General features: G+C 38.5%; 1 protein-coding gene across 8 annotated transcripts in view; it reads right to left on the bottom strand.

Moving 5' to 3' along the window:
- Nucleotides 1-24,624, bottom strand: part of LOC106003321 (uncharacterized protein C3orf20 homolog) — a 122,707-nt gene that overhangs the window by 45,544 nt on the left and 52,539 nt on the right. For 6 of the 8 annotated variants that reach the window (XM_045084823.1, XM_045084824.1, XM_045084825.1 and 3 more), the window contains exons 6-8: nt 20,871-20,991; nt 18,139-18,273; nt 16,919-17,014 (exon numbers count right to left, since the gene is read on the bottom strand). In XM_045084823.1, the coding sequence (XP_044940758.1) occupies nt 16,919-17,014; nt 18,139-18,273; nt 20,871-20,991 (352 nt within the window). The remainder of the gene's footprint in view (nt 1-16,918; nt 17,015-18,138; nt 18,274-20,870; nt 20,992-24,624) is intronic. The other 2 variants (XM_045084819.1, XM_045084821.1) reach the window with 2 other exon arrangements.

Here is a 24,624-nt window from a genome sequence, read left to right as displayed (position 1 = left end):
CATTCCTTTCTATTAGTGATTTTGCATTGTATATATGTACCAGCAACCAGCTGATGCATGTTTGGATGGTTTCCAGTTTTTTTAAATTATGAATAAAGATGCTATGAACATTCATGTAGAAGTCTTTGTGTGAAAATAGGTGACTCTCCTTGAGTAAATAAATACCTAGGAATGGAATTGCTGGGTTACATGGTAGGTATAACTTTAATTTTATAAAGTGCTAAAATTTTCCATATTGGTTGTACCATTTTAGATTTCTTCCAGCAGTGTATGAAAATTGTGACTGAGAGTCCTAGATAGTCTAAGACAGCAGAGGAGTAGGAGACTTCAGTATTGTCTGGTCCAAGGAATTCAGCTAGATAGCTATCAAATCATTCTGAACATCTGTGAACTCAACTGGAGATCTAAGAAAATAGATGCAATTGTATAAATAGAACAAAAGTGACCACTTTCTGTAAGGTAGGAGGTATGGAGAAGTGAATCTGAGGTGCTATATTGGAAGATAAACTGTAGGGGAGGGAACCTCCATAAGCTGGCATCAGAAAATGGCATAGTAGTGAAGCATAAAATCAGAACTTTTAGATGTCTGCTCACTGGTGAGGGGTATCTCTACCTGAAAGGTGCTCAGGTGGCACAGTGGGACAGAATCCTAGGTGGGACAGTGTGGTCTCAGGATCCCTGGGATCACAGGAAGACTGCGGGTGCCTGAGTGGGGCAGAGTTCCCAGGCATTGAAGCGAGGAAGCTGGCTGCAATCAGCAAGCCCAGGATTGGGCTCTCAGCTCAATTGCCATTTACCACAAACCCTGGCTTGGTCAGGTTACTGGTCACAGAACAGGGGCTCAGAGAGTGGCAGAACTGTAGGGAGACCCCTTCCTCCCCCGGTGGGAGTGGCACAGAGACCAGGGAGACAGGAGTGATCAACTGCTTTTCCCTGAGGGTGCACTGAGGAATAGGGCCTTGAGCTTTCTGTTCTGGGGCTGGAGATTGGGAGGCCACCATTTTCATTCTCATCCTCTAAAGCTGCAAGGAAAGCCTTCAGGCAACAAAAGCCACACAGAACTACTTATTTGGCTATCCCTGGCAAGGGTGGTACAATTCTGCCCCAGGCAAAACACTTGAGCATCAATATAACAGGACCCTCCCTCAGAAGATCAGCAAGAACATCCAGCTAAGAACAATATACCCATCACAGAGAACTGTAAAACTCTAGCTCTAGAGAAAAACAGATCTAGAATACATGGTTTCTGCCCGATGATTAGTCTTTCAGTTTTAATTTTTTTCTCTTTCCTTCTTCAACCAATTTCTTATTTTATCTCTTGTTTAAAATCTTTTAAAATTTTCCTTTTTACAGTTACATTCTATCCTTTCATTATATTTATTTTTGTATGTATATAACTATATATAACTTTTTCTTTCATTATGATTTTGGGATGCAGTGTCTTCTAACAGACCAAAATACACCTGTATGGCTCTGTTCTCTTCACCTGTCAGTTTATATTTCCTTTTCTTTTCTTTTGTCTTTTAATTTTCATTTTTACAGTTACATTCTATCCTTTCATTGTATTTAATTTTGTTTTTGTACTTATATAAGTTTTTCTTTCTTTACAATTTTGGGATCTAGTTTTCTTTTTTTAATTTTATTTATTTATTTATTGGCAGAGATCACAAGTAGATGGAGAGGCAGGCAGAGAGAGAGAGAGAGAAGCAGGCTCCCTGCCGAGCAGAGAGCCCCATGCGGAACTCGATCCCAGGACCCTGAGATCATGACCTGAGCTGAAGGCAGTGGCTTAACCCACTGAGCCACCCAGGCTCCCGGGATCTAGTTTTCTAACAAACAGACCAAAATACACACAGGATCCAGTGTATTGCTCTGTTCTCTTCACCTCTCTGATTATATTCTCTCTCTCTCTTTTTAATTTTTTTTGGGGGGGTCTCTTTTGATTTGCTTAGTGTATGTTTCTCTGGAATCATTGGTGCCCTTTTAGTGTTTTATTCTCTCATTCATCTATTCTTCTCTGGACATAATGACAAGATGGAAAAACTCACTTCAAAAAAGAGAACAAGAGGCAATACTGACTGCCAGGGACCTAGTCAGTATGAATGTAAGTAAGATGTTGGAACTAGAGTTTAGAAAAACAATTATAAAGATATTAGCTGGGCTTGAGAAAAAGCAGAGGAGACACTAGAGAATCCCTTTCTGGAGAAATAAAATAACTAAAATCTAATGAAGTCAATATTAAAAAGGCTATTAATGAGATGCAATAAAAAAATGGAGGCTCTAACTGCTAGGATAAATGAGGCAGAAGAGAGAATTAGAGATCCGGAAGACAAAATGATGGAGACTAAAGAATCTGAGAAAAAGAGAAATAAACAACTACTGGATCATGAGGGGAGAATTTAAGAGATAAGTGATACCATAAAGCAAAACAATATTAGAATAATTGGGAACCCAGAAGAAGAGTAAAGAGAGATGGGGGTAGAAGGTATATTTATAATTATAGCAGAGAACTTCCCTATTCTGGGGAAGGAAATAGGCATAGAGTCCTATCAAAATCAATAAAAATAGGTCAACACCCTGTCATCTAATAGTAAAATTTGCAAATCTCAGAGACAAAGCGAAAATCGTGAATGCAGCTCAGGACAAAAGGTCCATAAACTACAAGGAGAGAAACATTAGACTGGCAGCAGACCTATCTACAGAGACCTGGCAGGCCAGAAAGGACTGGCATGATATATTCAATGTGCGAAATGAGAAAAGTATGCAGCCAAGAATACTTCATCTAGCTAGGATGTCATTCATAATAGAAGGAGAAATAAAAAGCTTCCAGGATAAACAGTAAAAGGATTTGTGATCACTAAACTAGCCCTGCAAGAAATATTAAAAGGGATCCTTTAAGTGAAGAGAGAGCCCCAAAGTAACAGACCAGAAAGGAATAGAGACAGTATATAGAAACTGACTTTATAAAGTTCATAGAATGGCAGTAAAGTTGTATCTTTCAATAATTACTATAAATTCGGCTAAATGCCCCAATCAAAAGACACAGGGTATCGGATTGGATAAAAAACAAAGATCCATTGATATTCTGTGTATAACAGGCTCATTTTAAGCCCCAAGTTTAGCTCCAGAGTTAAAGTGAGGGGGTGGAAAACAATTTATCAAGCTAATGGGCATCAAAAGAAAACTGGAGTGGTAATCCTTATATCATACAATTTAAATTTTAAATTAAAGACTATAATAAGAGATGAGAAAGGACACTATATCATAATTAAAGGGTCTTCCAACAAGAAGGTCTAACAATTGTAAATATTTATGCCCCTAACATGGCAGCAGCCAAATACATGTAAACAAACTAATAACAAAATCAAAGAAACACATCACTAATAATATAGTAATAGTAAGGGGCTTTAACACCCCCTCACTGCAATGGACAGATCATCTAAGCAGAAGAGCAATAAGGAAAAAAGGCTTTTGAACAATACACTGGACCAGATGGACTTCACAGATATATTCAGAGCATCCTATCCTAAAGCAACAGAATACACATTCTCCTTGAGTGTACATGGAATAGTCTCCAGAATAGATCACATTCTGGGTCATAAATCAAATCTCAACTGCTACCTTTCCAAAAGATTGGGATCATTCCCTGCTTATTTTCGGACCACAATGCTTTGAAACTGGACCTCAGTCACAAGAGAAAAATTGGAAGTAACTCAGATGCATGGAGGCTAAAGAGCATCCTACTTAAGAATGAATGGATCAACCAGGAAATTAAAGAAGAATTTAAAAAATTCATGGAAACAAGTGAAAATGAAAACACAACTGTTCAAAATCTTTGGGTTGCAGCAAAGGTGTCCTGAGAGGGAAATGTATAGTGATAAAAGCCTTTCTCAAGAAACAAGAAAGTTCTCAAATATACAAGCTAACCTTACATGTAATGGAGTTGGAGAAAGAACAGCAAGTAAAGTCTAAACCCAGCAGGAGAAGAGAATTAGTAAAGTTTAGAGCAGAAATCAATGAAATAGAATCCAAAAGAATAACAGAACAGATCAACGAACTAGGAGTTGGTTCTTTTTGAAAAATTAATAAGATCGATAAACCCCTGGCCAGACTTACCAAAAAGAAAAGAGAAAGGATCCAAATAAATAAAATCATGAAAAAAAGAGGAGACATCCCAACTAATATTGAAGAAATACAAATGATTATAAGAACATATTATGAGCAACTATATGCCAACAAATTAGGCAATCTGGAAGAAATGGATGCATTCATAGAGATGTATAAACTACCAAAACTGAAACAAGAAGAAATAGAAAACCTGAACAGACCTATAACCACCAAGGAAATTAGAGCAGTAATAAAAAAATCTCCCAACAAACTGGAGCCCAGGGCTGGAAAGCTCCCAGAGGAATTCTACCAAACATTTAAAGAAGAGCTAATACCTATTCTTCTGAAGTGGTTTCAAAAAATAGAAATGGAAGGGAAACTTCCAAACTCATTCTATGAGGCCAGCATAACCTTGATCCCCAAACCAGACAAATACCCCACCAAAAAGGGGAATTACAGACCAATATCCTGGTGAACATGGATGCAAAAATTCTCACCAAGATATTACCCAATAGGATTCAACAGTACATTAAAAGAGTTATTCACCACAACCAAGTGGGACTTATTTCTGGGCTGCAAGGGTCTTTCAACATCCACTAATCAATCAATGTGATATACTACATTAATAAAAGAAAGGACAAGAACCATATGATCTTCTTGATAGATGCAGGAAAAGCATTTGACAAAGTACAGCATCCTTTCTTGATTAAAAAGTTTCAAAGCGCAGAGATAAGAGGGTACATACTTCAATATCATAAAAGCCAATTATGAAAAGCCCTTAGCAAATATCATACTCAATGAGGAAAAACCGAGAGCTCTTCCCCTAAAGTCAGGGACATGGCAGAGATGTCCACTGTCACCACTGTTGTTCAACATAGTAGTAGAAGTCCTAGCCTCAGCAATCAGACAACAAAAAGAAATAAAAGGCATCCAAATCAGCAAAGAAGAAGCCAAACTCCCACTCTTTACAGATGACATGATATTTTATGTAGAAAACCCAAAAGACTCCACCCTAAAATTGCTAGAATTCATACAGCGATTCAGTAAAATGATAGGATATGAAACCAATGCACAGAAATCAGTTGCATTCTTATACACCAACAATGAGACAGAAGAAAGAGAAATTAAGGAGTTGATCCCATTTACAGTTGCATACAAAACCATAAGATACCTAGGAATAAAACTAACCAAAGAGGCAAAGGATCTGTACTCAGAAAACTAAAGAACACTCATGAAAGAAATTGAGGAAGACACAAAGAAATGGAAAAACGTTCCATGCTCATGGATTAGAAGAGCAAACATTGTTAAAATATCATGCTACCTAGAGCAATTTATACATTCAAGGCAATCCCTGTTAAAATACTATCAACATTTTTCACAGAGCTGGAATAAATAATCCTAAAATTTGTATGGAACCAGAAAAGACCTCAACAGCCAAAGGAATGTTAAAAAGAAAACCAAATTCTCACCAATTTGGTGGCACCACCGTTATGGACTTCAAGCTCTATTACGAAGCTGTCATCAAGGGTGCCTGGGTGGCTCAGTTGGTTAAGCGACTGCCTTCAGCTTGGGTCATGATCCTGGAGTCCCAGGATCAAGTCCTGCATCGGGCTCTCTGCTCTGCAGGGAGTCTGCTTCCCCTGCTAACCTCTCTCCTCTCATGGTCTCTCTCTCCCAAATAAATAAAATCTTTAAAAACAAAAACAAAACCAGAGCTGTCATCAAGATAGTATAGTACTGGCAGAAAAAAATACACATAGATCAATGGAACAGAATAGAGAACTCAGAAATGGACACTCAACTTTATGGTCAACTAATCTTCAACAAAGCAGGAAAGAATGTCCAATGGGAAAAAGATAGTCTTTTCAACAAATGGTGTTAGGAAAATTATAGCCACATGCAGAAGAATGAAACTGGACCATTTCCTTACACCATACACAAAAACAGACTCAAATCAATAAAAGACCTAAATGTGAGACAGAATTCCATCAAAATCCTAGAGGAGAACACAGGAAGTAACTTCTTTTTTTTTCTTTTTTTAGATTTTATTTATTTATTTGACAGAGAGAGACAGTGGGAGAGGAAAGACAAGAAGGGGGGAGCTGGAGAAGGAGAAGCAGGCTCCCCTCTGAGCAGGGAGCCCAACATGGAGCTCACCACCAGGATACTTGGATCTTGACCTGAGTGGAAGGCAGATGCCTAATGACTGAGCCACCCAGGCACCCCACAGGCAATAACTCCAAAGGCAAGGGAAAGAAAGGCAAAAATGAACTATTGGGACTACATCAAAATAAAAGCTTTTTGCACAGCAAAGGAAGCAGTCGACAAAACCAAAAGACAACTGAGAGAATGGGAGAAGATATGTGTAAATGACATATCAGATAGAGGGCTAGTATTCCAAATCTATAATGAACTTATCAAGCTCAACATCCAAAGAACAAATAATCCAATCAAGAAATGGGCAAAAAACAGTGTGCCTGGGTGGCTCAGTCAGTTAAGCATCTGCCTTTGGCTCAGGCCACAATTCCGGGGTCCTGGCATCCAGCCCTGCATCAGGCTCCTTGCTCAGTGTGGAGTCTGCTTCTCCCTTTTCCTCTGCCTGCCACTCTGCCTACTTGTGTGCTCTCTCTCCCCCTCTGCAAATAAATAAATAAATGGGCCAAAGACATGAATAGACATTTCTACAAAGAAGACAACCAAATGGCCAACAGACATGAAAAAATGCTCAACATTACTGGGCGTCAGGGAAATACAAATTGAAACCACAATGATACACCATCTCACACCAGTTAGAATGGCTAAAATTAACAAGTGAGGATATGACAGATGTTGACGAGGATGTAGAGAAAGGGGATCCTCCTATACTGTTGGTGGGAATGCAACCTGGTGCAGCCACCTGGAAAACAGTATGGAGGTTCCTCAAAAAGTTGAAAATAGAGCTACCCTATGACCCAGCAATTGCTACTACTGGGTTTTTACCCCAAAGATACAAATGTATTGATCTGAAGAGACACCTGTTCCCCAATGTTTATAGCAGAAATGTCCACAATGGCCAAACTATGGAAAGGGCTCAGATGTCCACTGACAGATGAACTGGTAAAGAAGATGTGGTATTTACATACATATGCATGGAATACTACTCAGCCATCAAAAATGAAATCTTGCAATTTGCAAAGATGTGGATGGAACTAGAGGGTACTATGCTAAGCAAAATAAGTCAATCAGAGAAAGACAATTATTTTATGATCTTACTTACATGTGGAATTTAAGAAACAACAGAGGATCATAGAGGAAGAGAGGCAAAAATAAAACAAGATGAAATCAGAGAGGGAGAAAAACCATGAGAGACTCTTAACTACAGGAAACAAACTGAGGGTTGCTGGAAGGGAGGGAGGTGGCAGGACAGAGTAACTGGGTAATGGACATTAAGGAGGACATTTGATGTAATGAGCACAGGGTATTATATAAGACTGATGAATCACTGACCTCTACCTTTGAAACTAATAATACATTATATGTTAATTAACTGAATTTAAATAAAAATTTATAAAAAAGAATTTTAGGACAAAATCATCAATTACAATGCAGAAAGAAAGAAAGTTAGTTCTCATTGTTTTATGGCCTTCCTAACATGTGGTATTATTATCCTTTCATTTATTGCCATTCTAAGAAGCATTTGGTATTAACTCATTATAGTTATAATTTCTATTTACCTGATGACTAGAGATGTTGAACATCTTTCTGTGTGCTTTTTGGTCACCCATACCTTATTTTGCCAAATGTCTGTTCAAATCTGTTGCACATTTTTAATTGGGTTTTTTATTGAGTTGTAGTTCTTTTTAAGCTCTGGATACAAATTCTTTGTCAGATATATATATTATAAATATTTTTTACCTTTCTGTGGCTTGCCTTTTCATCTTCTTTCTGGTATCTCAAAAATTTTAATTCTGACATGGTTAAATTGATCGTATTCCCTGAAGCATTTTTTGGAAATGATGTATAGCTGCTGCTTTGGGTCCACTATTGTTGAAATTCATAGTTCTATGAAGTGATTTAAATTAACGGAAGTCTGACCTGGGTATTTTCTTAGAGACAGCTGTGTGGCTCAGTTGGTTGAGTGCTTGCCTTCAGCTCAGGTCATGATCTCAGGATTCTGGGACTGAAGCCTGTGTCAGGCTCTCTGATCAGTGGGAAGTCTGTTTCTCCTTCCCCTTCTCCTTTCTCTCTTTCTCTCTCGCTCGCTCAAGTAAATAAATAAAATCTTTAAAAAATAAAATTTAGGGGGCACCTGGGTGGCTCAGTTTGTTGAATGACTGCCTTCAGCTCAGGTCATGATCCCGGAGTTCTGGGATTGAGTCCCGCATCGGGCTCCCTGCTCCGCGGGGAGTCTGCTTCACCCTCTGACCTTCTCCCCTCTTGTGCTCTTTTTCACTCTCTCTCTCAAATAAATAAATAAAACCTTTAAAAAGTATATAAAAAATAAAATAAAATTTAGGGAACAAAGTATTCAGAATAATAAAAGGAACAGTCATGTACCCACTACCCATAAACAGAACAGTATCAATACAATTAAACTTTAGCTCTCTTACACCCCTCTTCACTTTTCCTCCCAACAAGGGAAATTGTTTTCCCTATTTTAATTTTGATGTTTTCATTATCTTGTGTTCACTATAATTTTATTTCACATGTATGGATTATTAAATAATAAGACAATATCCCCTACTTTCTTGTGAACTTGGTAACACATTAAAATTTGTATTAGTTATAATGTATTCCGTTCTAGGTGTTTTTCAGTAAAAAAGTTTCTAAGAAAGTTTCTTCTGTTATATAGATGGAAGTAAAGGTGTCCAGAAAGACTTAAAAAAAAAAAAACAGTTTTATTGAGCTAGAACTCACATATCAGACAATGAATCTGAGTATAGAATTCAATGGTTTTTAGTATATTCACAGAGTGGCACAGAATTGTCCAATCACTTCCACAATCTGATTTTAGAATACTTCTTGTTCTCCTCCCACCCCACCCCCTGTACCTGTCCCAAGCAGTGGTGACTGTCCCTTAGCAGTCATCTCTATTTCTTCCTGGCCCTTCAGCCTTAGGCAACCTCTAACCTACCCTCTGCCTCTAAAGATTTGTCTGTTTTGGACATTTCATATAGACAGAATCATACAATCTGTCATCTTTTGTGACTTGCCTTTTCATTTAGCATAGTGTTTTCAAGATTCATTCATTTTGCAGCATATATCAGAACTTCAATCATTTTTATGGATGAATACCATTCCACTATATGAATAGAACACATTTTCTTTATCCATTCATAAGATGATGAAATATGCTGTTATATACAAGTTTTTACATAGACATGTTTTCATTTCTTTATGGAGGAGTGGAATTGGTGAGTCATAGGGTAACTCCATGTTTAACTCTAAAAAAAAAAAAGATTTTATTTATTTATTTGTTAGAGTGAGAGTGAGAGAGAGAGAGAGAGAGAGAGAGAGAGGCAGGCAAAGGGAGAACCAGTGAGCCAGTGAGCAAGGACTCCAATATGGGACTTGACCCCAGGATTCTGGGGTCATGACCTGAGCTGAAGGTAGACACTTAATCAACTGAGCCACCCAGGCATCGCTATGTTTAACTTTTTGAATAACTGCCAGGCTGTTTTCCAAAGTGGCTGTACCATTTTACATTTCCATAAGCAGTGAGGAATAAGAGTTCAAATTTCTCCATATGCTCACCAACAATTGTTACTTTTAGTCTTTTTAATTTTAGCCATTCTAATGGGTGTGAAGGGGTATTTCATTGTAATTTTAATGTGAGTTTTCCTGCTGGCTAATTTTGTTGAGTATCTTTTTGTAGGTTAATTGGCCATTTATATACCTTCTTTGGACCCATGTCTATTCAGATCTTTTCCCCATTAAAAAAATAGGTTCTTTATCTTTGTATTATTGAGTTGTAAGAGTTCTTTATATATTCTGGATACAAGTTTCTTAACAGACATATGATTTACAAACATTTTCTTCCATTTGTGAATTATTTTTTCACTTGCTTGATGGTATTGTTTGTAGCATAAGTGTTTTAAATTTTTATCAAGTCCAATTTATTTATTAATTTATTTTTTACTTGTGCTTTTTTTGGTGTGGTATCCAAGAAACCATGTCTAATCCAAGATCAGGAAGATTTAAAGTTATGTTTTTTCCTAAGAGTTTTATAGTTTTAGCTCAACATTTAGGTCTGCAGTTTAAGGACAAGATCTAATTCCATTCTTTTCCATGTGGATATCCAGTTTTCCCAGAATCATTTGTTGAAAAGATTATCTATTCTTTAATTGTCTTGGAAGCTCAGCCAGCCTTTTTTTTTTTTTTTGGTGGGTTTTTGTTTGTTTATTTATTTTTATTAAGGAAAAATCTTATCTCTATATCCTCAGATTTCCATGAAAGAAGGGTCCTTCCTTACTTTTCTTCAAAAATATCTTATGAGGGTGAGCACGTCTGTCTTCTTCCATCCCTTCATTTCTCTTCACAAAGAAATACACAATTCAGCTTATGGAAGAGTGGATGATAATCACTTAACCTGACCAAATTTTCCAAAGTGGCACCTTTTCAACCTTCTTAAAGATAATATGCTGTTCAGGCAGTTGTTATGACCAAAAATGAAAAAGATTTTGTGGAAGTAGTCTGACAGAAAGACTCTGAAACAAATAGGGAAGACATCAGAAAGTGGTGCCTTTTTTCTATGTGCCTCTCCACACCCCGGGAGGAGCAGATGAAATTCTGCCATGTTGGACCATGTTTCCTCATTGGGCCCCACCAACTGCCTTCTCTGACCACTTTGTATGTGGTCTGCCTTGTATATCCCATCCCTGTATGACAAGACAACCAACAGTCATGTCTCCCCCTGTTCAAGTTTCCCAGTTTGCACTCTGATGGGTAAAGTAACTGGTTTTCTTCAATTTAGAGGAAGGGTTTAGGGAGTTTCAGGTCCAAACTATCTACAGTCCAGCTTTTCCAATACAACTCTTCTGGTGATGCCTATCCTTTCAGTAATTAATCTCTTGATTTAGGTCACAGTGATCAAGAGATAGAAGCCTCCAGTTATAAATAAATAAGTCACAGGGATGGAAGATACAGCATAGGAAATACAGTCAGTAATACTATAATAACTTTATATGGTGATGAATGGTAACTACACTTATGATGAGCATTTAGTAATGTATACAATTGTCAAATCACTATGTTGTATACCTGAAACTAACATAATATTGTATGTCAACTATACTTCAATTAAAATTTTTTTAAATAAATGCCTTTATTTCTACTTGCCTCCTTATCTCTATTTCTTTCTTTCTTTCTTTTTTCATTTTTTAGATTTTATTTATTTATTTGGCAGAGAGAGATCACAAGTAGGCAGAGAGGCAGGCAGAGAGAGAGAGAGAGGAGGAAGGAGGCTCCAGAGAGCCTGATATGGGACTTGATCCCAGGGCTCTGAGATCATGACCTGAGCCGAAGGCAGAGGCTTAACCCACTGAACCACCCAGGTGCCCCTCCTTATCTCTATCTATAATCAGACTCAAAAAGGAAGAAGAGGGAGCAATAGGTACTTCCAGATTACTACTATTTTTGTTTCATTCAATTATACATGCTTTGGATAGATTATGTATCACACAAGGTAGCATTTCTATTTCATTTGAGCTTTTTCATCTGAGCTTTTTTGGTTGAGCTGGATTCATATCACTCATTTCATCTTAAATACATTTTCCCAACTCATTTTTTTAATCTTCAAGATTAGCCTAATTTGCAAACATATTAGGTAGGTTGAGGAGCCTATGAAGGGCAAAGGACTGGAAGACTGCATGCTTTTCCTGTCAGGGCACAAAGAGACCAGATAGCAAGAAATGTTTGACAGAGAAAATAATTCCCCAAAGTGTCAGACATCAGCCAACGAACTCTGAATACAGCTTCAAGAGTAGAAAACTCAAGAGTATACTAATTAACAATTGTTGGTGTTTTAGAAAGCTAGAGTTAGCTCATCAACTATTCATGTGATATTAAACAACAAAGAAATTAAAACAACAAGTTAAACAAATTAATAGAAATTAAACAACCAAAAAAATCTCCTTTGAAAGGTCATGCCCTAACATTCTTCTTTGGAAATACTGCTCAAAGAACATTCAAAACATCTAAAAAACAAAAGAACATCTTTCAGGAAGATTTGAAAAAGGAATAATTTGTCACAGTTGAGAAAATTATCCTTGCTTGCACAACCTTGAACATTTATTTTGGAGGGAGGGCATGTCTGGGAAAATCGCTGATTGTAGGAGTTATTTAGAGAAGTTACAAAAAGGGACTCTGTTGAATTTTCTGCTATTTGTGAATGTGAGAGATAAATATATCAATCTCTACTAAAAAAAGTTAACACAAGAAGTCTTACATGCCCTTTGGAGAAGGTGGCCTCATTCTAAGTCTTTGGAAAGTGTAGGTCTCATTACAGAAATGATCACATTATACTGTCAAACTTTCAGAACTGTAATAATTTTTTTCTGATTGATTTTCTTTGCTAATATTACTCATACTGTTTCATCTTTGTAAGGATTTTACACATTTCAAAGATATTTTTTATTTCAAAAGCAATGTATTCAATATAAAAAAATTGGGCATACATCCTTCCAGTCTTAAAATACATATATAAGAATATATTTTCCTTTGATCAAAAGTGGAGTCAAATAGCACAGGCTGTTTCATCATGTACTTTTTTGCCTCATACTTAACAAATTCTATGAACATCAAAGGAATTTTGTGACACCACTTTCCCTAGAAGCTAAAGACCATGCATATGAAAAAGAAGCAATTTTTTAAATATTAGAAAACAATGACTACAAGCACACTTTGATCAATTTACATATATTATAAAGAGCATCATTTCTTTTTAAAATTTATTATTTTTTGAAGATTTTATTTATTTTTTATCACAAGAGAGCACAAGCAGGTGGAACAGCAGGCAGAGGGAGAGACAGAGAAGCAGGCTTTCTGCTGAGCAGACAGCCTGATACTGGGCTCCATCTCAGGACCCCGAGACCATTACCTGAGCCAAAGGCAGACGCTTAACAAACTGAGCCACCCAGGCACCCTGAAGAGCATGATTTCTTTTCTTAATTAAATTTTTATATATTTTTTATAAACATATAATGTATTTTTATCTCCAGGGGTACAGGTCTGTGAATCGCCAGGTTTACACACTTCACAGCACTCACCATAGCATATACCCTCCCCAATGTCCATAACCCCACTTGCCTCTCCCAGCCCCCCTCCCCCCAGCAAACCTCAGCTTGTTTTGTGAGATTAAGAGTCACTTATGATTTGTCTCCCTCCCGATCCCATTTTGTTTCATTTATTCTTTACCTACCCCCCAAACCCCCCATGTTGCATCTCCACTTCCTCATATCAGAGAGATCATATGATAGTTGTCTTTCTCCGATTGACTTGTTTCACTAAGCATAATACCCTCTAGTTCCATCTACATTGTTGCAAATGGCAAGATTTCATTTCTTTTGATGGCTGCATAGTATTCCATTGTGTATATATAGCACATCTTCTTTATCCATTCATCTGTTGATGGACATCTAGGTTCTTTCCATAGTTTAACTATTGTGGACATTGCTAAGAGCATGATTTCTAAATAGTTTTATATTAAATAACTTAAAAATGATCACCAGTTTAACACTACCAAGTACCTTTGACAAGTTCAGGGCTGAAGATTATCCCATTCCAGGCGAGAGAAGCTATAGAGGCTGGGATCAAGGGGTGTAGATTTATCTTCCTCATCTAAGACAGAAACCAGTAAGGGCCCTCTCACATACACTGAGTAGGGGAGGCAAGGGAATTATGGGAAGGAGTGGCACTCCAGAAGGATGTAGCAGAATAGAGGGAGATAAGACTTAGGCTCCACCTACAAGAAATCCTGTCACCTTGATGCAAGCTTGCCAAATTGCTCCCTTCTAAAGCCACCATAAAACAAACCACAGGAATGTTACAAAATCTGCCACAATGAGGAAGAAGAAGAATCTGGACTATTGCCACCACCATCCGGGCTTCAGAAAGCTTCCCCAGTGCAGGCTGAGAAGTTAAGTGGTTTGACACATAAGAAGTTAACTGGTCTAGGAAAGGCTGAGAGCAGGGGCCTAAAGTACAGGTTTGGGGCACCCATTCCTCTTTCTCATACTCTACAAATTTGAAGCGTGGGCAAATGCCAACAATTGCACAAGAATTTCTACATTTCATATATCTGTTCCTTAGCTCACTATAAGCAGGTTTCCAATTCAACCTGTACCCTGAAATGATTCTTGCTGAAGTCACTGTTGATCCTCATAAGACAAATCCAGTGGATGCTTTTTATTTCTCATTTGCTTGACTTCTCTGAAAGGCTCATCCTATTACCACTCCCTCATATTGAACACATTTTCTTTGAATGTTGTTCTCAATTGTAAGAAACAGAAAACTCCCTAGCCTTTTTCTAAGTATGAAATTACAAAATCACCAAAAGAGGAGAAGTGGCCATCTCCAGTTGTTCCCAGAACACCAGCCAATCACCCAGGGGAGGTGCTGCCTCTCCATATCAGGAAGGTGTGGCCTAGTAACCCCCACTGGTGTTGTGGGGCTCAGGAATAGTGCACTAAAGCTGTGAGTTTAGAACCAGGGAGCTGCCACAATTGTGTCTTGGGATCTGTGATGCTAGCAGCTAGATAATACAGTGTTGCTATAGGAAAACCCACCTTCTCCATGATCTTGCTTGCCAAAGCAAGACAACGGTTTTCCCGTATTACCATCTTCCAAATCGCACATGAGTACATCTAATGAATGGGGCTTAATACACATCTAGAAATCCATCTGCAAGAGAGTGTGGAAATACAATTTTTAGCTTGTATAGAGGCATACAAGAAGAAGGGGGAAAGGACATGGGTCTCACCATGTCCACCACAGTGACATGGTTCTCCTCCTACCTCTCAGCCTGCCCCTTAAGTGTTGGTTCACTTGGCCCTCTTCATTTTTCATCCTATCTACTCTTATTTGGTGATTGATTTTAACACATAAGCCAAAAAACTGTCCTATGAATTCTGCCTATTAATTAACTTGGAGCTCTCATCTATGTTCCATTCTTGCCAGCTTAGTTCTGTTCAGAGTATCTTGGCTAGGCCACTGCAGTAATCTTATGACTCATCTCCCCATCCCATATACCCAAATATTCCCCCAGGAATAACCAATATAGAACAGTTCTCAACACAATTGAGTAAATCCTTCCTTGGGGGTATTCACAAATGTGCATGGGCCTTTTGAATGATGACACAATAGGCATATAGTTTATGGGGCCATGGATGTATTCTGCAATGGTCCCGAACAACTAAGAATTATCTTGCCCCAAATGCCATTAATGCCTCCTTGAGAAACAAGGATTCCTGGAATCAGGATGTCATGGGCCACTAAATAGAGTTGTTAAAACTCATTAAAGTATACACTTAAAATGGATGTGTTTTATAAAATGGTAAATAAATCATACTTCAATAATGTTGGTTTTTAAAAAGTCAAATACATCACCTCACACCCAATGGGATGCTACTATTTAAAACACACACACACACACACACACACACACACACAGAAAATGACAACTGTTGGGAAGGATATCAAGAATTGAGGGACACCTAGGTAGCTCAGTTGGTTAAGTGACTGTCTTCGACTCAGGTCATGATCCTCAATCCCCAGGATTGAGTCCTGCATCAAGCTCCCTGCTCAGCAGGGAGTCTGCTACTCCCTTTGACCCTCTCTTTCTCAAATTAATAAATATAATTTTTTAAAAAAGCATATAAATATTAAAATGAAGTTACTATATGATTCAGCACTTCCACTCTGGAAATATATCCAAAAGAACTGAAGGTAGGACCTCAAAGAGATAGTTATATACCCATGTTCATAGCAGCATTATTCACAATAGCTAAAATAGGGAAAGAATCCAAGTGTCCATCAACAACTGAATAGGCAAATGAAATGTGGTATACCTGTAATGAAATATTCACCTTTAAAAATGAAGAAAATTCTGACACCTTATACAATGTATCCACATTGGGACTTTGGGGACCCCATGCTAAGTGAAATCAGCCAGTTACAACAGGACAAATACTGTATGATTCTACTTATACGAGGTACCTAAACCACTCAAATTCATAAAAAGTAGAAAAGGGGTTCCCAGAAGATAGGAGAGAGAAGTATGAAAGGTGTTGTTTCCCAGGCACAGAGTTTCAGTTACACAAAATGAAAAAGTTCTAGAGATAGATGGTGGTGATAGTAGCACCACAATGTGAACTGAGAGCTTATGGCACTGAACTGTACATTTTAAAAGGGCTAAGATGTTAAGAAAAGTGAAACGTGGGACACCTGGTGGCTCAGTTGGTTAAGCCACTGCCTTCGGCTCAGGTTATGATCCCAGGGTCCTGGGATGGAGTCTCACATCAGGTTCCTTGCTCAGCGGGAAGCCTGCTTCTCTCTTTGCCTCTGCCTACCACTCTGCCTGCTTGTGCTCTCTTTCTCTCTCTCTGACAAATAAATAAATAAATAAAATCTTAAAAAAAAAAGAAAAGAAAAGTGAAACACAAACAATATAGGTCATCCTAGGCTCTTTCCAGTAATTATATGACAGGCTCATCTGTATGTAATAGCTGTACTGGAATCCAGCCAGTGCTGGAAGAGAACATTAACTTTATAATAACGTGTAAACTAAAAGTTACCTTTGCCTGCAATCTCAAAATAGTGACTACTGCACACTTACATCTTTGTCCTGTGTTGTGGGTTTCAGATGCTTGCATTTATAGGCCTTGAATAACTCTCTGGCTTCTGTGGAGATGGGACTGACATCAGGGAATGGCTGAGAGAGAGTATTAAATTTTTTTCAGATGACAAGGAATAAAAATCCAGGCAGGCAAGATAACTTGCCATAAAGGCACTATTTACGGCAAAAATTATACAACTTCAGCATATATGAAATAGGCACAGTATTTCTGTGGTATAACCAGGAGTAACACAGTTTTGATGCCCATCCCTAAAACTAAGGGTTTTTCATTAAAGGTTCATACATGTTCTATAATATGTGTATCATTCACATAAATGCACTCAAAATTTTAGAACCTTTAAAAGTTTGATGAGTCAGTCAACTCACTACTTAACTGCATGAAATCAGAGATACTAACATTTGCGTCTCTCACCTCTTGACAAACAAAAGTTTTAGCCTAAGATTCCTCAACAGAGATTTAGCGCAAGTGTGAAATTATAAAGAGACATTATTCTGAACCATAATTTTTACAATGGTCATCTCCAAGTGTCTTTACAATATTACTTATGCTTAAAAATAGTGATTTTAGAGGCACCTGGGTCATTTCAGTTGGTTAAGTATCCTTCTCTTGATTTTGGCTCAGGTCATGATCTTGGGGTCCTGGGATCCTGGGATTGAAGATCCCCACCCCATCTGGCTCCCTACTTAGTAGAGAGTCTGCTTCTCTCTCTCTATCCCTCTCCCTATGCCCTTGCCTCCCAATAAATAAATGAATCTTAAAAAAAAAAAAAAACAGTGACTTTAAATTGATTTATTTTCACTTTAGTTAAAAACAATATATAAACCCCACACCATTTTTAAGAACTTATAGATTATATAAATGCAAGCAATTCATCCAAATCAGAGACAGGAAACTAATTCTCCAAAGCTTAGGCATCATGGCCTCAGAAGAAACTAGGTGTTCATTTTTCTCCCAAATCTATCTTCCTCTTCTAACCTCCTCTTATTCCTGTTACTTCACAGGTAATGTCCAGAAACCGCTCTGGCAGGACTTATCATTAGCCAGATTCCAGTGTCCTTACTATAGCAATTACCAGGAAATGCTAAAAGATAAGAATCTAAAATCAGTCAGCATTGCTCTTGCTCTGGTCTGCACTGAGGTAGTGGCATGAAGATAATTTAAAAAAAAAAAAAAAAAAAAAACAACCCTCTGGACCTACCACCTTAGGTAAGCACGGAGGAAAAAACTTGCATTTTACAGGTGCCAGAGATAGCTTTAGGCTTTGGGGATGCCATCTGTAGACCAAGGTGATTGCAAAGTGCCCAGAAATCTCCACTGTAATGAACTTGTTCACCTGGGGGAAACAGAAAGGATTGTCATTTCCTATACAGAATTTTTCATGCTCATAATTCAAGGGGAAATCTTAAAACATTTGCAGGATGCATGGAAGGAAATTTGAGACCGACATTCACAGCTTCAGTCTGGTTCCATTAAGTCAGGGATGGCTTTTAGGTTTTTTGCTGCAAATTTGTGGGTTGTTATGACTTCTTAAGGGAAGGAAAAGGAACGAGGAGAAACTGTTAATGTAGTGATGTCTTATAGAGAAAGTCAGGTTCACTTTAGAACGAAAATTCTGGGTCAGTTTGCAGGTACTTCTGAGTTGTATTTCTTTCTTTTTTTTTTTCTGAGTTGTATTTCTAACTCTTGAGATAGTCTCTCTCATAAAATACAGTTGACAACATCTAATTCCCATGATGATGAGGAAAGTCATTAATGGCTGCCAAGTTCTTAGAAGTTTTATAAGTCTAGTAACTATTACTGTGAAACTTATTAAAGCTGAAGAGATTTTATAAATGACAAGGATAGAAAAGTAATGAACAACTTCTAAAGCTCAAGGGAACATCTGCAGATTTGTAAAGCATATTTTTAAAAGGCTTGCTGTAGAAAAAGCGCCCTCGTTAAGTCAACTGTTCTAAACATGCTGGTTCCTGAGTGTCAGGACACTTGTACATACAGGCTTGCTGGGACAGTTTCTCTGCACACTCTTTACTTTCCTCACCTTTCAGAGCTGAGCAGTACTTCTTTAAAAATGACAATCCAGGGGTGCCTGGGTGGCTCAGATGGTTAAGTATCTGCCTTCAGCTCGGGTCATGGTCTTGGGGTTCTGGGATGGAGCCCTGCATCAGGCTCTCTGCTTAGTGGGGAGCCTGCTTTCCCCTCTCTCTCTCTGCCTGCCTCTGCCTATGTGTGATCTCCCTCTCTCTGTGTCAAATAAATAAATAAATAAATAAAAAAGACAAATAGTATATGTAGGATACAAAGCCGCCAAGGACGATCTTGTGAATAGAATAGAACAGAGACCTGGAGGTACTTTCTACACAATAGTGTGTCCACTACAAATATAACGTGAGCCATAAATGCTTGGCACATGAATAATTCTAAATTTTCTAGGAGCCACATTAAAAGGTAAAATGCAGGTAAAATGAACTTAAATAACATTTTATAACTAAATATATCCAAATATTGACATTTCAATGTGTAACTAATATAAAAATGATTGATAAGATATTTTATATTCTTGTTTTTTATACTAAGTCTTTGAAATCTGGTGTGTAGTTTACTACAGTGCAGTTCAAGAGTCCATAACCACAGGTGTCTGGTGGCTGCCGTGCTGGACAGCACAGCTCTTTATAATTGGTACCTCTAAGGTTGGTGGTACAAACACCTTTGCAACCATACACAGTGGTCCTGGACACAAAATGCAGCCCATATACATGCACACACATAAAGTAACTATATATATGAACCAATAAAATCTAGCACAGAGGTTACAGATTAGCAGCTGGAAGTGTTTGGTTTAGTCCTGCCAGAGTCTGAATTAATTGCCAACTTGAAATACCAGGGTATTTCATCACAAAATCTAGCTTTTTAGAAAATCATAACATATAGCAGGCATAGACCCACATTCCCATGTGGCAACAATGTTCTGGTCCCCAGTAAAGCCTGTCTCCTTTGGGGGAGGGCACACTTTCCAGTTCACCAAAGTTCCCACTGGTAGGCTCTTACATTTTCTGAATTTCTGATTCTAATACACATTAACCTATTAACAAAGGTAATTCTACAGAGTGAGACTGAGGAGAAGGAGACTTTCACTTTGAACACTGTATATCTTCCTATTTTATTTTACTTTATTTATTTATTTTTTAAAAGATTTTATTTATTTATTTGACAGAGAGAGATCGCAAGCAGGCAGAAAGGCAGGCAGAGAGAGAGGAGGAAGCAGGCTCCCTGCTGAGCAGAGAGCCCGATGCGGGGCTCAATCCCAGGACCCTGAGATCATGACCTGAGCCGAAGGCAGCGGCTTAACCCACTGAGCCACCCAGGCGCCCCTATCTTTCTATTTTAAAAATATTTTTATATTAAACACAAGATGCTTTCTAATAGTAATTTTTAACAATTACTGTTTAAAGTAACTGCTTGGGGCGCCTGGCTGGCTCAGTCAATTAAGCATCTGACTCTTGATCTCAGCTCAGGTTGTGATCTCAGGGTCATGAGTTCAGACCCCACATTAGGCTCCATGCTGGGTGCTTGGTTAGTGTAGACATCTCAGGGATGCCTGGGTGACTTGGTTAAGTGTCTGCCTTGGGCTCAGGTCATGATCCTGGAGTTCTGGATTAAGTCCTGCATCAGGCTCCTTGCTCAGCAGGGAGTCTCTTCTCCCTCTGCCTGCTACTCCCCGTGTTTGTGTTCTCTCTTCTCTTCCCCTCTCTGACAAATAAGTAAGTAAAATCTTATATAATAATAATAACAATGATGATGATGATGATGATGATGATGATAATTCAGTCCTCTCAATCCTCTCTTCTCCAACAGTATATTTTAGAGGCTCAAAGTAAATTATTGGTATGGCATAAGAAATAGACATAAGAATGATGAATTGTAAAGTAATACCCAAACGTCAACTGGATCATCAAGTTTTCCCTTCGAAGGCCACATCCATTCCCTTATGATGTCTCCTTTTTTGCTGATCACCATGCCACCATCTCGATTAAACATCATTGATATTATTGGGCTACAAAAAAGACAGAAATATGACTTATTTAGAACAAGAAAAATTCATGGACTCATTGATTTGACTGAGGCAATGGAAGTCACCAGGTCATAGCCTTTCAGGACTCCTTCCCATCATATGCTTGGAGGATGGACACCTTGCCTCTGGCTGAATATTTTCCTTAAAGTTTGGTATATATCTGTTTAACTGATCAAGATTCCCCTTTCTGAGACACGTCCCCTCCTATTTTGGCACGTCCCCATCCATACAGTCATAGGAATGGGCTCTGTCGGCCATGATTATTGTATCATGTTGGCTAGTCCAGAGTGGTGTGAATGAGACTAAGTGACCGGCAGGCAGGGGCCAGATGTGCAGGGCTTTTGACGCTGTACCAAGCTTTTTATCTTAAGAGCAAAAAGTCCTAGAATGGGTTTCATAACAGAACAAAGAGGGGACATGATCAAACAGATTGTAAAGAACCAAAGTGCTAGAAACCAGTTCAGAGGTCAGAGAAACAATGGTAGCTTGGACTGGGGAAGGGATGAGAGGGATGAAAGATACATATGTGGATTCAAGAACCATACAGATTTGGAAAGATGGAATTTGGATGATGAAGAACAGGAGGTGTCAATTTTATCTTTCCTATACTTTATATATCTATCAGTGCAGCCTAGCATTTTATTAGCTTTTTTAGATCAGTAGCATCTCACTATGTGTTCGTATCTAAATTATATTTGTATATTCTCTCTTCTCAGCACAGCACCTGGCAGAGAAGGGGCTTGAAGTCTGAACTGTCCTGATGAAATGGCTCAATTTAACAAATACATATTGGGTAATTATTGGATGTAAGATACTACTTAGGTACTGTAAGGCACTAAAGGATGCCCCAAGTAAGGTGCTCTCTCTATTCTCAGGGCATTTTCAGTCTTGTGACTTTAATTATTTTGATAGACAATATTTACTGGGAACCTACTATGTGCCAAGCCTTAAATATCTGCTTTTACTAGGCAGGGTTGTTTAATGGTTATGAACGTCATAAAGCCAGATGGTTAATGGTATTGAACCTGGCTCTTCCATGTCTTAACTGTATAAACTTGGATATATTTCTTTTCTTTTTTTTTAAAATATGATTTCTTAAAAAGATTTTTTATTTATTTATTTGACAGACAGAGATGACAAGTAGGCAGAGAGGTAGGCAGAGAGAGAGAGGAGGAAGCAGGCTCCCTGCTGAGCAGAGAGCCTGATGCAGGGCTAGATCGCAGGACCCTGGGATCATGACCTGAGCCGAAGGCAGAGGCTTTAACCCACTGAGCCACCCAGGCGCCCCACTTGGATATATTTCTTAACCTTTTTGTGGCTTGGTATCTTTGTCTTAAAACTGGCTATAACAACAGCATCTACTTCACGAGCTGTTGTAAGAACTAAATGAATTACTTAATGTGAAGCACTTTCAACTTTGTTCTCTAAAACAAAGTTGGGCACCTTGTAATGCAGGCACCTTGTAAGTTCTCTAGAAGTGTTGGCTTGTATTATTAAGTCCTCACAATTCCGTCTATAGGTACTGAGTCCCATTTTCCAGATGAAGAAACAGGAGGCTGGGGGGACTGGTGAATAGAACACCTGCAGCCTAATGTAAAGTTCAATAGGGGAATTCACCATCTAATAAAAGAATAAAAGTAGTTCACAGTAGAAAAGGGGTGCTTTTTTGGGAAGCCTGCAGTCTAACAGATGGACAAGAGAAGCAAAGTGACCAACCCAGTGAAAAAATCAGAGACAGAAGTTCCACTCCTTGGACATGAGGATTGTGTTCCTTTCCCAAACAGCCTACCTTTTCACTCACCTGGGGTAATCCAGCTCTCAGCTATTCTCACTCCTTGGAGGAGCCTCAGGGAGGACCTGAATGGTCCACTCCTACACAGCAGCGGGAGTTGTTTCCCCTGCAGGCACTGTGGTGCCCTACACACTGGATCCTGGCAACAAGAGTCCCAGGCCACACCCTCCTTTAATTCATCTTCCTGCTTTTTCAGTTTGCTGAGTCTTCTCACCAAAACACCCTTTTGGTGGGACAACAGATGCGCAAGAGGAGGGTTAGTTTAAAAGATCCTTAACAATTAAATAACGAAGTCCCTTGGAAGACAGCTTTTTTTGTTTTTGTTTTTGGCCTTTGTCTTTCAGAAGCTTTAGTTCTGAAGCAGGCAGCATCCTCTTCCAAGGGGGAAGAGGTCTATGGGGCCCAGGATGAAATTGCACAGTGGCAGGACTCAGCCCTAAGGCTTAGTGTTTTGGGCTTCTGGGAAGCTCCCAAAATATCATCAGCAAATGGTGTTGTATTCATTTGCTTAGTTACTGTCAGCAATGAAGACGGGAAGAAGATGAGGAAGGCAACCACTCCAGAGCAGCAAGTAGGGGGAAATCACCTCCTGTTTATGAATGTAATTCTCATCTTGGATATTAAATTTTATGGAACAAATAATCAAGGGGACAATTTCCCAGTATAATTTTTTTTTGTGGTTGTATCATTTTATTTCCCCAGTATAATTTTTTTTAAAAGATTTTATTTATTTATTTGACAGACAGAGATCACAAGTAGGCAGAGAGGCAGGCAGAGAGAGAGATGGGGGAAGCAGTCTCCCTGCTGAGCAGAGAGCCTGATGCAGGGCTCAATCACAGAACCCTGGGATCACGACCTGAGCTGAAGGCAGAGGCTTTAACCCACTGAGCCACCCAGGCTCCCCTCCCAGTATAATTTTAAATTTAATTTATTTTACACTTAATATTATTTAGATGACAAGGGGAATTTAAAAATATTTCATAATTTTTGCAAACAAAGAATACCACATTTAGGTCCAATTTTGTTGTAGGCAAAAGGGAAATAATGACATCTACTTTAATGATCCAATATAGGACAGCAAATTAAATATTAATTTTTTGAGTTCTTTCTTTTATATATAACAGCTTTATCAAGATATAAATCACATGTCATACTATCTACTATTTAAAATGTACAATTCAGGGCGCCTGGGTGGCTCAGTGGGTTAAGCCGCTGCCTTCGGCTCAGGTCATGATCTCAGGGTCCTGGGATCGAGTCCCGCATCGGGCTCTCTGCTCAGCAGGGAGCCTGCTTCCTCCTCTCTCTCTCTCTGCCTGCCTCTCTGCCTACTCATGATCTGTCTGTCAAATAAATAAATAAAATCTTTAAAAAAAAATAAAATGTACAATTCAGTACATTTCTAGTATATTTATAGAATTGTACAGTTATTACCACAATCAATTTTAGAATATTTTCATCACCCTCAAAAGAAAACCACATGCCCATTAGCAACAACTCTCCATTCTTCCCTCCCCTAGTCCCCCTGGCAGCCACTAATCTACTTTCTGTCTATATAGATTTGTCTATTCGGGGCATTTCAAACAAATGGAATCATTCAATATGTGGTCTTTGAGCCTGGTTTCTTTCACTTAGCATAATGCACTCAAGGTTAGCCCATGTTGTACCTGTATCAGTACTTCATTTTGTTTTATGGCTGAACAGTACTCCATTGTATGGATAGACCACATTTATTTATCAGTTATTTGTCAACTGAGCTGTCTTTTTGGGGATGTGTTAAGGGTGTTGAAATGGAATGATCACAGGACCTCACAAATGGAGACTCT

Source organism: Mustela putorius, unplaced genomic scaffold, assembly GCF_011764305.1.
Source record: "Mustela putorius furo isolate JIRA1106 unplaced genomic scaffold, ASM1176430v1.1 tig00000788_pilon_pilon_pilon, whole genome shotgun sequence".
Taxonomy (NCBI): domain Eukaryota; kingdom Metazoa; phylum Chordata; class Mammalia; order Carnivora; family Mustelidae; genus Mustela; species Mustela putorius.
This window is presented reverse-complemented; position numbering and strand designations above follow the sequence as displayed.